The 15,504-nt window shown below is 38.7% G+C and overlaps 1 protein-coding gene across 1 annotated transcript in view; it reads left to right on the top strand.

Annotated features, from left to right (window-relative positions):
• LOC121398288 overlaps window positions 1–15,504 on the top strand; it is a 48,080-nt gene that overhangs the window by 18,919 nt on the left and 13,657 nt on the right. The window contains exons 15-16 of the mRNA XM_041577328.1: window positions 1,343–1,408; window positions 12,193–12,267. Of these exons, the coding sequence (XP_041433262.1) occupies window positions 1,343–1,408; window positions 12,193–12,267 (141 nt within the window). The remainder of the gene's footprint in view (window positions 1–1,342; window positions 1,409–12,192; window positions 12,268–15,504) is intronic.

Raw genomic sequence — 15,504 nt, 5'->3', positions numbered from 1 at the left:
ACAGCTGCAGTTGCAGGGCATTGTGGCCGTGGCTCAATCAGAGGTCTTCCTTTGATGTCACTGTACTTGCTTGTGATGCATAATAACATAATCGGGAGAATTACTAACTTTTCGGACCACGGTGGCATGTGAAATTTGGTTGACTTTTTTTTTTTACATTTTTGGGAGCGTTGACAGATTTGGGTAGTTTGCATAATAAAATGACATTCTCAAGGCTACACAGTAATTTAACAAATTGTATTTACTTAACATGGTACCAGTGCCCGTAGGACACTGCAGAACTGTTGTAGAGCTCTTCTTCTTCCTCTATATACAGATACTCACAGAGACTACACAGCTGCATGCATCTATGTTCTTCCACGGCTCCATCACCACTTCCATGAGCCAAACCTTGTCCTTGTCCCAGTTAAAAATAATTATGTTGTTACACTTTGTACAATTAGTTCATTTGTTCATTGGGGCAGATTCACTAAAGGGCGGATTGTCGCACCACTACGCTCAAATGTGAAGTTGCGTCCTGGGTGCCGAACGCTAGCGACTTTTCGATAACGTTATTTCGGCAGTACGATTGTTTCAAAGCGAAATTACGCCATCATTAGTCCTCTCACGCTTAGGTCAATTTGAATTGGGTGGGTACATTAAAGTTGTATGGTCGTCTTTATGTTGGTGCAAAAAGTGGCCACTTTTTATTACAAATGTCCAAGGAACCTTAATAAAGACAAAAGAGATCCTACAATGCCCTACACATGAGCCCACCCTAAGATGAATGTTCCATGGCCCTCAAATGTCTGGGGAAAAATGTTAATCCAAAAAAGTTTAATAGTTAAGCAGGCAATCCTGCTTAAAAAAAGGAAAAGTCACCAGCGTTTTTCCAACTTTAATGTTGTTCCGGGAGACAGGATATGACGTAATTGAAAAAAGATTGAGGAAGGTCTAGCTTCATTTTAGCAGTTTGGTCTGAAGTGGCAAAGTCTGCTCTGATGAAAGAGTTAACGTTGAGTAAAATTCACACTTTACTGTATGTAAAGTAAGGACTGTTTGCCAGAGTGAAAAGTCGCCTGGTGATAGAAATCGAATGAACGCTAGCATCAGTCCCGTTGGCTAGCGAATTGTTGCCTACACCTGTTAGTAAGTTGGTGATGTCCCTGTGGATGGGATTTCTGGCGAGATGTCGATAGACACTTCGCCCTTTAGTGAATCTGCCCCATTGTGTGACCCATACCTCTCTCTCTCTTTGCTTCCTCATAATTTCTTATTGTCTAACCCAACCTAATTCCTATTGTATGTAGATCATTTAGAATCTATGAGGTTCAATTTAGTAAGAGGTAATTTTTCATTTCAGAGTGTTATGATAATCATCAGAAAATGCTGGACATGTGTTTTATCTGTATTGAATTGGTGTTTAAAGGTAAGCCACTTTTACTTATCTTGTAGTAATGGGAGAATGGATAGCCTTGGTAAAGGGGCTTAACATGTTTTGGAAGGAAATCTTGGTAAAGTAAAATATTTCCACTATTTAGTAAGAGGGCAGTGGCATTAGTAGAAGTACATTACATAGGTCCCATAGACAAATTATTTTAGCATACAAGCTCATTATTGTTGGCATTTTAGTATAGCACACAAGGTTTAAGCATGAATGCTGTTGCATATATTCCAACAATTAGCACCATTATCCAAAGTGACACAAATCCTCTGTACTTCTGAGTTTCCAAGCAGCTAAAATGAACCTGGATCACCTTAAAGGTAGGTCTATAATTTAGTTGGAAAATAACTGAGCCAATAATAACCAAAATCAATATGACTTACAATAAAGAACAAGCTGTATAAATTGAAAACATGGAAACTTTAACAGAAAAAAAAGTTTTTTATATTGATTGTGTTTTCATATATTTTTTTTAATTCCCAGATGGTCCAATTCATTCTAGAATGCATCAAAATGTTTTCACATGGACATCTCAGCAGTATAGAAAGAACAAACCGGTGAGACCCCATTTACTTCTTCTCCCATTTACTGTTACTTTTTCCACTGCTTTCTATTTATTTTGATTTCCAAAAACTGCAACAAAAACCTTGATAGAAAGCAAAATATTTCCACCTCACTGTAAGGAGAAGACCAGCTCTATGAGTCTCTCACAGAATGTTGTTTCAGCAGTTTCAAGTTAGATTGGTCATACCAATGTTTCTCTATATGGTCTATGGAGAAGCCCTACTCTCCATTGTTATATTCATATTGATGTAACAATAAGCAGACTCTTCACATTCTCAACCTTCCTCCTGTTTGGTCATATCCACAGGAATAAAGCCTGCATACTTGCAAGTTGCTCTTGCGTTTGACTACCTTTGCCCAATGGGATGTTTAGTGCCCAATTTATTCTCTAAACTGGTTTCCCATCAGCTACTAGGTTGTATCTAGACCCACCCGTTGATGGTAATATCTGAAATTGCACCTAGGATGTCTATTTTATAAAGGGGGAACAATCACAAAAAATAACATTTAGGGCAGATTTATTAAGGGTCAAATTTCGAATTTGAAAAACTTTGAAATTCGAATTCAAAAAGACCAACCACAATTAGTTTTTTTTTTTTTTTTTTGCCCGAATAGGTCAGTTTTTTATTGAATAGGTCTGTTTTCAATCAAATTCGAATCGTACAATTCAAAGTTTCCCTCCCCCCAAAAAACCTCAAAAAGTCCACCAATTGACACTTAATAGGTTCTAGGAGCTCCCCCATAGGCTAAAACAGCAATTCGGCAGTACTTGATACATTTCGAAATTCAAATTTTCTAAATTGTTTTCAAATCTGAATCAAATTTGGACTATTCCCTAGTTGAAGTACACACAAATCTGCTCGAAATTAGATTTTTTTTTTTTTTAAATTTCTTTATTTTCAGTTTTCACACCGGGGTACAAAAAAAAAGGGGAAATAAAAGGGAAAGGTGATGTGGTTACACTTACATATGGCTGCGCATATACTTTATATATTACATATATCTAAACATATAATTCATGTACTGCATAATCATAATTTGGAGGTACTGATAAGAGGAGCAGACTGCAAATGCGAGTGCTAGGGCAGGAATGCATTTGGAGCAAACTGCCAGCATGAGTAAATGAAGAACATACAGTACAAACAGTGTGAGTTTGTGGGGAGCAGACTGAGAGTGTGGGTAATGTAAAGACAGTCTGAAAATATAAACAGAAAAATTACATTTGCAGAGGAGCAGACAATAGTCTGAATGCGCAATCATAAGGAGTAAACTGTCAGCTTTAGAGGGGCAGACTAATAGCCTGAATGCCAGACAGTTTGAATACATTATATAGAACATATTGATAATATACTTGTACGGGGAGCATACTGACAGATAGAGTGGCCAATCATCTGGACTTGTCCTCCTCTGACAGGGCCTACAGTATACTATCCAGAATATTGAATTTGTACTTTATTGCACCTTGCAGGAGGTGGGTGTGAGATATTCATTGACAGTTAGATCTAATATATCTTATAGGGGGGTTCCCTTTCCTAGCAGATGAATTAGAGCTCACTCAAATAACTGACTCCGGCACAAACAAAATCAAACAACTGCCTTTTGCACAAATCCTGCATGTAGAGAGACAGGATTTCTGGTGATTTTAATAGCGTGAGCTCTAATTCATCTTCTAGGCAAAAGGAGCCCCCCTATAAGATATATTGCATCTAACTGTCAATTAATATCTGACACCCAACTGCTGCATGGAGAGAGAATGAAGAAAAACAGATTCTGAGAGATGAATAGTGAAGAGAATTATTATTTTAGAAACGGTACAGAATTTTTATTTGATTGTATTGAGAAAGTTTCTTATATAATTTTTGCGATAGTTCACCTTTAACCTGGCCTGGGGACCCACAAAACCAGAAGTGACATCACTCTAGCTCATCTAGATCAGCTGCCTCTAGTCCTCCCCTTTTTACTCAGGGAGGTAGGGAATGTAAGCCTGCAATTAACCCAGGTTCTCAGGCAGGGTACTCACGGACCACCCACATGGTTAGGGAATGTGGGACTTTCTGGCCAAAACCTGACTGCTTTTTGGGTATTTTGCAGGTACCTGACCTGGTGCAGGACACTAGAAGACAGGGTGCAAAGTTAAAAAAAAAATAAGTAGCGTCTGCCATTTCTTTGCACAGTACCTTCCGTTTCTTTGAACTGCCACATGTATCTGTGCTCAGCAACGAACTGCTGCCCTCATGAATACAGCACTGCCTGCATTCAGAAATAAAAACCTGCTAGGCTGGGGTGAATACAGTGCTGCCTGCATTCAGAAGAAAAAACCTGCATGGCCTGGGTGAATACAGTGCTGCCTACATTCAGAAGTAAAAAAAAAAAAAAGCCAGGCCTAGATAAATACATTGCTGCCTGCATTCAGAAATAAAAATCTGCCAGGCCTGAGTGAATACAGTGCTGATTGCATTCAGCAACCCTATATTCATGAGGGGCAGGCTGGGGGCAGCATGTAGAAGGTCCCTACCAACCCCCTTGCACATTGATCTTATGGAGAAGTTAGGGAGAGCCGGCGGGTGCAGGATGCAGAGGAACCTTGTGCAAAAAGTAGGAAGAATTCTCATTGGAGGTTCTACCTGCATTAAAGGGCATTGCTTAAGCCAGTGTTGAGCAATATCGTAGAACAATGATCTCTTCAAAGCACTTTATACAAACCTGTTATGGAGTTACAAAATAAGTAATATTTCAGAGACCTTTGGTGACACTGCTCAACACGAGGCGTAAGCTGAGCCATGTACTAGGCTTTATGCCCAAATTGCTATGTCTATAAATGATTATTTTTTTACACTGCCGCTACTTATTTTCTCGTTTGTAATGCTCTGATTTCAGACGCTATTAGGTCAAACACCTTCAGAGAGAAGCTAACTCTCTGAAGTGCTTATATATGTACCATTGATGGCATAGCATACAATTTGTAGCATTTTTAGACACAAATTCTTAGCTATACATCATAAAACTAATAAAAAAACAAATACTGAGTCTGTTTTCCATTGTATCTCTTCTCCAATGTAGATGTGTGGTCATTCAGTGGCCACGCCCTGTCTGTCTGTGAGAATTTTCTCTCGTTCAGCTCCGAGTAATTATGATTGGTTTATGGAGCAACTCAGAGGAGATACCTTCAAAGACCTTGTGAAAGAGACCAAGCCCTTTTATATATCAAATAGCAATCGTTATGAGTTCATGGAGGAGATCCACAAGTGCAATTTTGCTGTGCTTTATCACACAAAACATCAAGGCAGGATAAATATCACAAATGTCAACGACTCGCTTTATGATGAAGAACTTAAGGAGCTTTTTGATGCTTTAGGTGAGACCAAAAGATTGTAGGGATGAGGTTGGAAGGAAGAAATAACTGTGCAAATAAATTGGCACAGTTTGCCATACCCATCCCTCTCCACAATGCATTTTCCTCTAAATCGTGTAAAATTCTTGCTAGCGAAGGATTATTTGCTTCCTCACAGCTCTAACCAAGAGTTTATTCTAAAAGGGAAGAAGAATGTCATAGTGCTGATTGATGATCTTGACAGCAGTGGGTATGGAGAAAAGTTCCAAATCCTGGAGACGCAGCCTGATATGAAGAATCTGGCTGAGGAAGTGTTCCTCTTCAGTGAGGCTGAGAAGAAAGACCCCAACTTGATGGAAGACAAGTTACAGCACATCAAGTTTATCATGTCATCAGGTGACTGATAGTCTTGAACCCTTCTGCATTTCTAATTTGAGATACTGAAGGTCTTTTACTCATTAGCTAAATTCACATGTACACACATTACACACAGGCAGCATCCTGAATGGTTTATCCTGGTTATGGGTCCAACCTATCAACAATGCTCTTTCATTGTACCTTCAGTGAGGTGCTACCACCCTCCTGATCCAACCTACAATGGATGTCTTGGGGTGCTCATACTTAAAGTGGGGCACCTACACAGAAGTAAAAATGTCATGGTTATAAACTGCCATGAACAAATGATATAAAAGTGATAGCCTTTAATGTAGAAGCTAACAATACTATTATTATATACTTCCATTGTGTGTAACATCGAGCATTGGACCCAACAGATATACACTTTGTTTGTATATATACGTGTAAGTACAAGTGTAAGCCTGCTTCACCTGTCTGTGCAGAATGCTTCCGTAATGAGAGGATGTACCAGCCCTTAGTGACCCTCTTATGAAACTTCGGCACATACATATTAATGGCCGCTAATGTTAGTTATAGTCATATAATGAATATTGTAGCTTTTTACATTCATTATCTAGGTCGAGTTTTCTAGAACTATATTCTGTGGTGTCATCTGTGAACGTATGTCTTGCAGGTCTGGAGAAATGACTAGCCCTGTGTGCATGGAGAAACTGTGTACTTTCTTGTAAGGGTCAGTCAACATAGCCAATGACTTATCTATGTATTTTTTTCTTAATAGTTAAAATTAATAGAATTTTTTAAGTCAAGTAAAGACTCAGAACATCTCGCTCTATGAGTTCCTAATGACCGTAACCATGTGTAATTATTGTCCCTGATCTCCCAAAGTTCTAATGTTGTAAATTGTCTTTCTGTCATCCTTCCTAGTGCCACAGGACTGCCATCAGTTATCTTGTGGCCCCATACTACACACTTAGCATGGCCCTACTCCACAGGGGTCCTCAAATATAAACCCACTGGTTACTTGCCCCCCCCAGGTGGTGGACCTTGCCAACAAGTAAAATCAGGGCCCAATAGAAATAATGCCCTTTGCATGCTCTACCATGGCCCTGATCCCCGGCCACTCCCCAGTTATGCCAAGACTGCACCCATGATTGACTTAAATTCCACTCTCTTCCAACAAGCCAACTCCCTTTCTCGGCCTGTGAATTACTCTTTTACACCTCAGGACACCCCTCTCTTCAATAATAATCCCCTGATGGTGGTCCTGGGTGGGCACAACCAGACAGCCACCAAAAGGTATTCAGTAAATACTGGTACTTGTGGTGGCCATCAGTATACCAAGAGGCTAACCTCTAGATACAGAGAACGGCTATAGACACAAATACTAACATTAGTTTTATTTGATAACTACTTGACTGGCATCAACCCTTTTTTATTACCATCAAACTAATCCAACATACATATTTTTCTTAGTTCTCCATGGCTTCCTGGCTGGTTAACAGTATAACATATATTATGAGCGTATCTACCTGGCAACGCAACCTCAGAGTAAGTGTTTCCTATATAAGTAAATCATAGTATATGTAGGTGTGGAAAGTTTGACTATTTATTATATTTATTATTATTTCATGTATAGGTCTGTTTTCAATCAAATTCGAATCGTACAATTCAAAGTTTCCCTCCCCCAAAAAACCTCAAAAAGTCCACCAATTGACACTTAATAGGTTCTAGGAGCTCCCCCATAGGCTAAAACAGCAATTCGGCAGTACTTGATACATTTCGAAATCCAAATTTTCTAAATTGTTTTCAAATCTGAATCAAATTTGGACTATTCCCTAGTTGAAGTACACACAAATCTGCTCGAAATTAGATTTTTTTTTTTTTTTAAATTTCTTTATTTTCAGTTTTCACACCGGGGTACAAAAAAAAGGGGAAATAAAAGGGAAAGGTGATGTGGTTACACTTACATATGGCTGCGCATATACTTTATATATTACATATATCTAAACATATAATTCATGTACTGCATAATCATAATTTGGAGGTACTGATAAGAGGAGCAGACTGCAAATGCGAGTGCTAGGGCAGGAATGCATTTGGAGCAAACTGCCAGCATGAGTAAATGAAGAACATACAGTACAAACAGTGTGAGTTTGTGGGGAGCAGACTGAGAGTGTGGGTAATGTAAAGTCTGAAAATGTAAACAGAAAAATTACATTTGCAGAGGAGCAGACAATAGCCTGAATGCGCAATCATAAGGAGTAAACTGTCAGCTTTAGATAGCCTGAATGCCAGACAGTTTGAATACATTATATAGAACATATTGATAATATACTTGTACGGGGAGCATACTGACAGATAGAGTGGCCAATCATCTGGACTCAATCAATGAGGAAACTCTCTGTATTTGACAGGTCACAATATACTCACATCCAAGTTGTCACATACAGGTTCATGAAAATTCACTGTCAGGCTTACAGACATCCACTACTGAATTATCAAACCCATGCATGTGTTCAATGGCCCTTTGCTCTACTCTGGAGAGGAATTTCCAGAGTGCCACCTTCTGGTCTTTGCAGTCCAGCGTTTCTCCAACGTCCCCTCTGCCCTACTCTAGATAGGAAGTTCCTCTTCCTTGCCACAGGATGTCCTCACTGGTCCTATTGCTGCCACTTCCACCCTAACTCTCGCTAAGCCACGGCTTCTAAGACACTAACTCCTTGTTGGGGTCTGAGCTACATATACTAGCTAACCTGACTGACTGAAGTACCTAGTACTGCTCACTAAGAGACCTTTTCTATCTTTAACTGTCCAGATAATGTCATAGAAGAATAAGAACCCCACACTGGGTGTGTCCTCCTTTTATATACCCTTGTTGCTCTATCCCCCTCTAGTGGCTGGGGTCTGAACTACAGTTAAACTTACGTTAGCTCTATTAACACCTAGTGCTCAGTCTAACACTTTACTGTTCCCATTATTTGAGATTCAGTAAAACATATATTGAATCAACATTTTCACTTTACATCATTCTCAAACATCATTTCACAGTCACGATGAGCGTCAATTCCTTGCCTACACCCTTACAAATTTACTATGCATGTACACATGATGTTATCTCAAAGGATTAGTTATATAGCAGTAGCATAAACTGTTGCATCTTTAGAATCTTTAGAAACTACCTCCAAAGTGTTCAATTGACAATACATTTAGAATCCATTAAGATGAGTACAGCATTTACATGGAACCACCAGTGTTTTTGCTACTAAAAATCAGAGCTAGGGTGTTAGTTTTGTGAACCGTGTCAGCCTTTTGATAATTCCTAGTTCCATTGTGCAATACCTTAGCAAATTCCCTAGCGAATTCTCACATCTAATACGAGAGTCATTTGCTATAAGTAGTAGCTACCTCACTAACTCAGTTCCCACTCTGCATAAACAATACTGTACCACTATTTCATAATGGGGTGTCCTTATAATCCCTCTAACTTCTCGATGGTAGACCACAAGTTAATCTATATACCCAGTGCTAATAATAATAAACCATCTAGAAAATGAGGTTCAATGTTGATAAATGCAGGTTATGCACTTAAGCAAAAATAATATAAATGCAAGTTATACACTAAATGGCAGTGTGTTGGGAGTTTTTTTTCTATGGGTTTTTGTAGATAACAAAGTTGTCTGATTCGGATTATATTAGCAATAACACTTGGAAATGTGCAGGTCATTGTGACAGCTGAGTGATTATCCAAATCTGCTTCATACAAGCATTGACTTGTACCAAGATGAATGTTTCTTCCCAAAGGAACCTTATATGAAACTCAACCTCAACAGACTAACAATAAAATGTTCTGCCACCATTACCACTTAGAATCCAAGATAAAAAGCTACATCTATACATTCATATTGCGTAACCTATCCAATCACATATAGTATGTGGATCATTTAGACATTATAAGGTTGTATTTAGTAATAAGTTGCTTTTCATTTCAGATTGCCATGGAAATCATCAAACAGTGCTGGATATGTGTTTTATCTGTATTACACTGGGTAAGTCCGATTGTGTGCTAGTAAAGAGAGAGAGGGAATAGGCTTGAGAAAAGGTCTTTATGTAATTGAGAAAGAAACCTTGTTAAAGTAAAATAAGGGCAGTGACATTACTAGAAGAACATGGGTCCTAAAACAAGAATCATTTTAGGAGGGTCTTTCGGGTGAGATTCGGGTGAGATTCTATTTACTTTTGTTGTGTTAAAACAGGAAGAAAGCAATATATTTCTCAAAGGCTGCAACACCTTATTAGAAAGCAAAATGCTGTATTTCTACCTGGATGTTACGAGGCCCAGAATGAGAGTTATAATCTAAAGGGAGAATGGGCAGTCTATGAATCTATAGTATGTTTTTCAGTAGTTTCTAGATGGGGTAGTCATACAAATATTCCTCTAGTTAGTCCCAGGGAAAGCTCTTCTGTTTTACATAATCCAGATTGATATAACGTTATGCATACTCTGGGAATGTTAATGTTTTCCATGTATTAAATCTGCTTGCACTGAAAGGAAACCTGCATGCAGGACCTCTAAGTCTCTTAGTTCAACAGAGAGCAAGATCGCATAATTATGGTAGGAAGAGGTGTTAACACAGACAGCTGCAGTGCCAGGGCATTGTGGCCGTGGCTCAATCAGAGGTCTTCCTTTGATGTCACTGTACTTGCTTGTGATGCATAATAACATAATCGGGAGAATTACTAACTTTTCGGACCACGGTGGCATGTGAAATTTGGTTGACTTTTTTTTTTTACATTTTTGGGAGCGTTGACAGATTTGGGTAGTTTGCATAATAAAATGACATTCTCAAGGCTACACAGTAATTTAACAAATTGTATTTACTTAACATGGTGCCAGTGCCCGTAGGACACTGCAGAACTGTTGTAGAGCTCTTCTTCTTCCTTTATATACAGATACTCACAGCTACACAGCTGCATGCATCTATGTTCTTCCACGGCTCCATCACCACTTCCATGAGCCAAACCTTGTCCTTGTCCCAGTTAAAAATAATTATGTTGTTACACTTTGTACAATTAGTTAATTTGTTCATTGGGGCAGATTCACTAAAGGGCGGATTGTCGCACCACTACGCTCAAATGTGAAGTTGCGTCCTGGGTGCCGAACGCTAGCGACTTTTCGATAACGTTATTTCGGCAGTACGATTGTTTTAAAGCGAAATTACGCCATCATTAGTCCTCTCACGCTTAGGTCAATTTGAATTGGGTGGATACATTAAAGTCATATGGTCGTCTTTATGTTGGTGCAAAAAGTGGCCACTTTTTATTACAAATGTCCAAGGAACCTTAATAAAGACAAAAGAGATCCTACAATGCCCTACACATGAGCCCACCCTAAGATGAATGTTCCATGGCCCTCAAATGTCTGGGGAAAAATGTTAATCCAAAAAAGTTTAATAGTTAAGCAGGCAATCCTGCTTAAAAAAAGGAAAAGTCACCAGCGTCTTTCCAACTTTAATGTTGTTCCGGCAGACAGGATATGATGTAACTGAAAAAAGATTGAGGAAGATCTAGCTTCATTTTAGCAGTTTGGTCTGAAGTGGCAATGTCTGCTCTGATGAAAGAGTTAACGTTGAGTAAAATTCACACTTTACTGTACGTAAAGTAAGGACTGTTTGCCAGAGTGAAAAGTCGCCTGGCGATAGAAATCGAATGAAGGCTAGCATCAGTCCTGTTCGCTAGCGAATTGTTGCCTACACCTGTTAGTAAGTTGGTGATGTCCCTGTGGATGGGATTTCTGGCAAGATGTCGATAGACACTTCGCCCTTTAGTGAATCTGCCCCATTGTGTGACCCATACCTCTCTCTCTCTTTGCTTCCTCATAATTTCTTATTGTCTAACCCAACCTAATTCCTATTGTATGTAGATCATTTAGAATCTATGAGGTTCAATTTAGTAAGAGGTAATTTTTCATTTCAGAGTGTTATGATAATCTGGACATGTGTTTTATCTGTATTAAATTGGTGTTTAAAGGTAAGCCCCTTTTACTTATCTTGTAGTAATGGAAGAATGGATAGCCTTGGTAAAGGGGCTTAACATGTTTTGGAAGGAAATCTTGGTAAAGTAAAATATTTCCACCAGGGCAGTGGCATTAGTAGAAGTACATTACATGGGTCCCATAGACAAATTATTTTAGCATACAAGCTCATTATTGTTGGCATTTTAGTATAGCACACAAGGTTTAAGCATGAATGCTGTTGCATATATTCCAACAATTAGCACCATTATCCAAAGTGACACAAATCCTCTGTACTTCTGAGTTTCCAAGCAGCTAAAATGAACCTGGATCACCTTAAAGGTAGGTCTATAATTTAGTTGGAAAATAACTGAGCCAATAATAACCAAAATCAATATGACTTACAATAAAGAACAAGCTGTATAAATTGAAAACATGGAAACTTTAACAGAAAAAAAAGTTTTTTATATTGATTAGGTGTTTTCATATATTTTTTTTAATTCCCAGATGGTCCAATTCATTCTAGAATGCATCAAAAATGTTTTCACATGGAAATCTCAGCAGTATAGAAAGAACAAACCGGTGAGACCCCATTTACTTCTTCTCCCATTTACTGTTACTTTTTCCACTGCTTTCTATTTATTTTGATTTCCAAAAACTGCAACAAAAACCTTGATAGAAAGCAAAATATTTCCACCTCACTGTAAGGAGAAGACCAGCTCTATGAGTCTCTCACAGAATGTTGTTTCAGCAGTTTCAAGTTAGATTGGTCATACCAATGTTTCTCTATATGGTCTATGGAGAAGCCCTACTCTCCATTGTTATATTCATATTGATGTAACAATAAGTAGACTCTTCACATTCTCAACCTTCCTCCTGTTTGGTCATATCCACAGGAATAAAGCCTGCATACTTGCAAGTTGCTCTTGCGTTTGACTACCTTTGCCCAATGGGATGTTTAGTGCCCAATTGATTCTCTAAACTGGTTTCCCATCAGCTACTAGGTTGTATCTAGACCCACCCGTTGATGGTAATATCTGAAATTGCACCTAGGATGTCTATTTTATAAAGGGGAACAATCACAAAAAATAACATTTAGGGCAGATTTATTAAGGGTCAAATTTCGAATTTGAAAAACTTTGAAATTCGAATTCAAAAAGACCAACCACAATTAAAGTTTTTTTTTTTTTTTTGCCCGAATAGGTCAGTTTTTTATTGAATAGGTCTGTTTTCAATCAAATTCGAATCGTACAATTCAAAGTTTCCCTCCCCCCCAAAAAACCTCAAAAAGTCCACCAATTGACACTTAATAGGTTCTAGGAGCTCCCCCATAGGCTAAAACAGCAATTCGGCAGTACTTGATACATTTCGAAATTCAAATTTTCTAAATTGTTTTCAAATCTGAATCAAATTTGGACTATTCCCTAGTTGAAGTACACACAAATCTGCTCGAAATTAGATTTTTTTTAAAATTTCTTTATTTTCAGTTTTCACACCGGGGTACAAAAAAAAAGGGGAAATAAAAGGGAAAGGTGATGTGGTTACACTTACATATGGCTGCGCATATACTTTATATATTACATATATCTAAACATATAATTCATGTACTGCATAATCATAATTTGGAGGTACTGATAAGAGGAGCAGACTGCAAATGCGAGTGCTAGGGCAGGAATGCATTTGGAGCAAACTGCCAGCATGAGTAAATGAAGAACATACAGTACAAACAGTGTGAGTTTGTGGGGAGCAGACTGAGAGTGTGGGTAATGTAAAGACAGTCTGAAAATGTAAACAGAAAAATTACATTTGCAGAGGAGCAGACAATAGCCTGAATGCGCAATCATAAGGAGTAAACTGTCAGCTTTAGAGGGGCAGACTAATAGCCTGAATGCCAGACAGTTTGAATACATTATATAGAACATATTGATAATATACTTGTTCGGGGAGCATACTGACAGATAGAGTGGCCAATCATCTGGACTTGTCCTCCTCTGACAGGGCCTACAGTATACTATCCAGAATATTGAATTTGTACTTTATTGCACCGTGTAGATTACTCTTAAAGCAAGATGTGACACTCAATCAATGAGGAAACTCTCTGTATTTGACAGGTCACAATATACTCACATCCAAGTTGTCACATACAGGTTCATGAAAATTCACTGTCAGGCTTACAGACATCCACTACTGAATTATCAAACCCATGCATGTGTTCAATGGCCCTTTGCTCTACTCTGGAGAGGAATTTCCAGAGTGCCACCTTCTGGTCTTTGCAGTCCAGAGTTTCTCCAACGTCCCCTCTGCCCTACTCTAGATAGGAAGTTCCTCTTCCTTGCCACAGGATGTCCTCACTGGTCCTATTGCTGCCACTTCCACCCTAACTCTCGCTAAGCCACGGCTTCTAAGACACTAACTCCTTGTTGGGGTCTGAGCTACATATACTAGCTAACCTGACTGACTGAAGTACCTAGTACTGCTCACTAAGAGACCTTTTCTATCTTTAACTGTCCGGACAATGTCATAGAAGAATAAGAACCCCACACTGGGTGTGTCCTCCTTTTATATACCCTTGTTGCTCTATCCCCCTCTAGTGGCTGGGGTCTGAACTACAGTTAAACTTACGTTAGCTCTATTAACACCTAGTGGTCAGTCTAACACTTTACTGTTCCCATTATTTGAGATTCAGTAAAACATATATTGAATCAACATTTTCACTTTACATCATTCTCAAACATCATTTCACAGTCACGATGAGCGTCAATTCCTTGCCTACACCCTTACAAATTTACTATGCCATGGCTCAATCAGAGGTCTTCCTTTGATGTCACTGTACTTGCTTGTGATGCATAATAACATAATCGGGAGAATTACTAACTTTTCGGACCACGGTGGCATGTGAAATTTGGTTGACTTTTTTTTTTTACATTTTTGGGAGCGTTGACAGATTTGGGTAGTTTGCATAATAAAATGACATTCTCAAGGCTACACAGTAATTTAACAAATTGTATTTACTTAACATGGTACCAGTGCCCGTAGGACACTGCAGAACTGTTGTAGAGCTCTTCTTCTTCCTCTATATACAGATACTCACAGAGACTACACAGCTGCATGCATCTATGTTCTTCCACGGCTCCATCACCACTTCCATGAGCCAAACCTTGTCCTTGTCCCAGTTAAAAATAATTATGTTGTTACACTTTGTACAATTAGTTCATTTGTTCATTGGGGCAGATTCACTAAAGGGCGGATTGTCGCACCACTACGCTCAAATGTGAAGTTGCGTCCTGGGTGCCGAACGCTAGCGACTTTTCGATAACGTTATTTCGGCAGTACGATTGTTTCAAAGCGAAATTACGCCATCATTAGTCCTCTCACGCTTAGGTCAATTTGAATTGGGTGGGTACATTAAAGTTGTATGGTCGTCTTTATGTTGGTGCAAAAAGTGGCCACTTTTTATTACAAATGTCCAAGGAACCTTAATAAAGACAAAAGAGATCCTACAATGCCCTACACATGAGCCCATCCTAAGATGAATGTTCCATGGCCCTCAAATGTCTGGGGAAAAATGTTAATCCAAAAAAGTTTAATAGTTAAGCAGGCAATCCTGCTTAAAAAAAGGAAAAGTCACCAGCGTTTTTCCAACTTTAATGTTGTTCCGGGAGACAGGATATGACGTACTGTAACTGAAAAAAGATTGAGGAAGATCTAGCTTCATTTTAGCAGTTTGGTCTGAAGTGGCAAAGTCTGCTCTGATGAAAGAGTTAACGTTGAGTAAAATTCACACTTTACTGTATGTAAAGTAAGGACTGTTTGCCAGAG

This window comes from Xenopus laevis, chromosome 9_10L, assembly GCF_017654675.1.
Source record: "Xenopus laevis strain J_2021 chromosome 9_10L, Xenopus_laevis_v10.1, whole genome shotgun sequence".
Classification (NCBI taxonomy): Eukaryota; Metazoa; Chordata; class Amphibia; order Anura; family Pipidae; genus Xenopus; species Xenopus laevis.
This window is presented reverse-complemented; position numbering and strand designations above follow the sequence as displayed.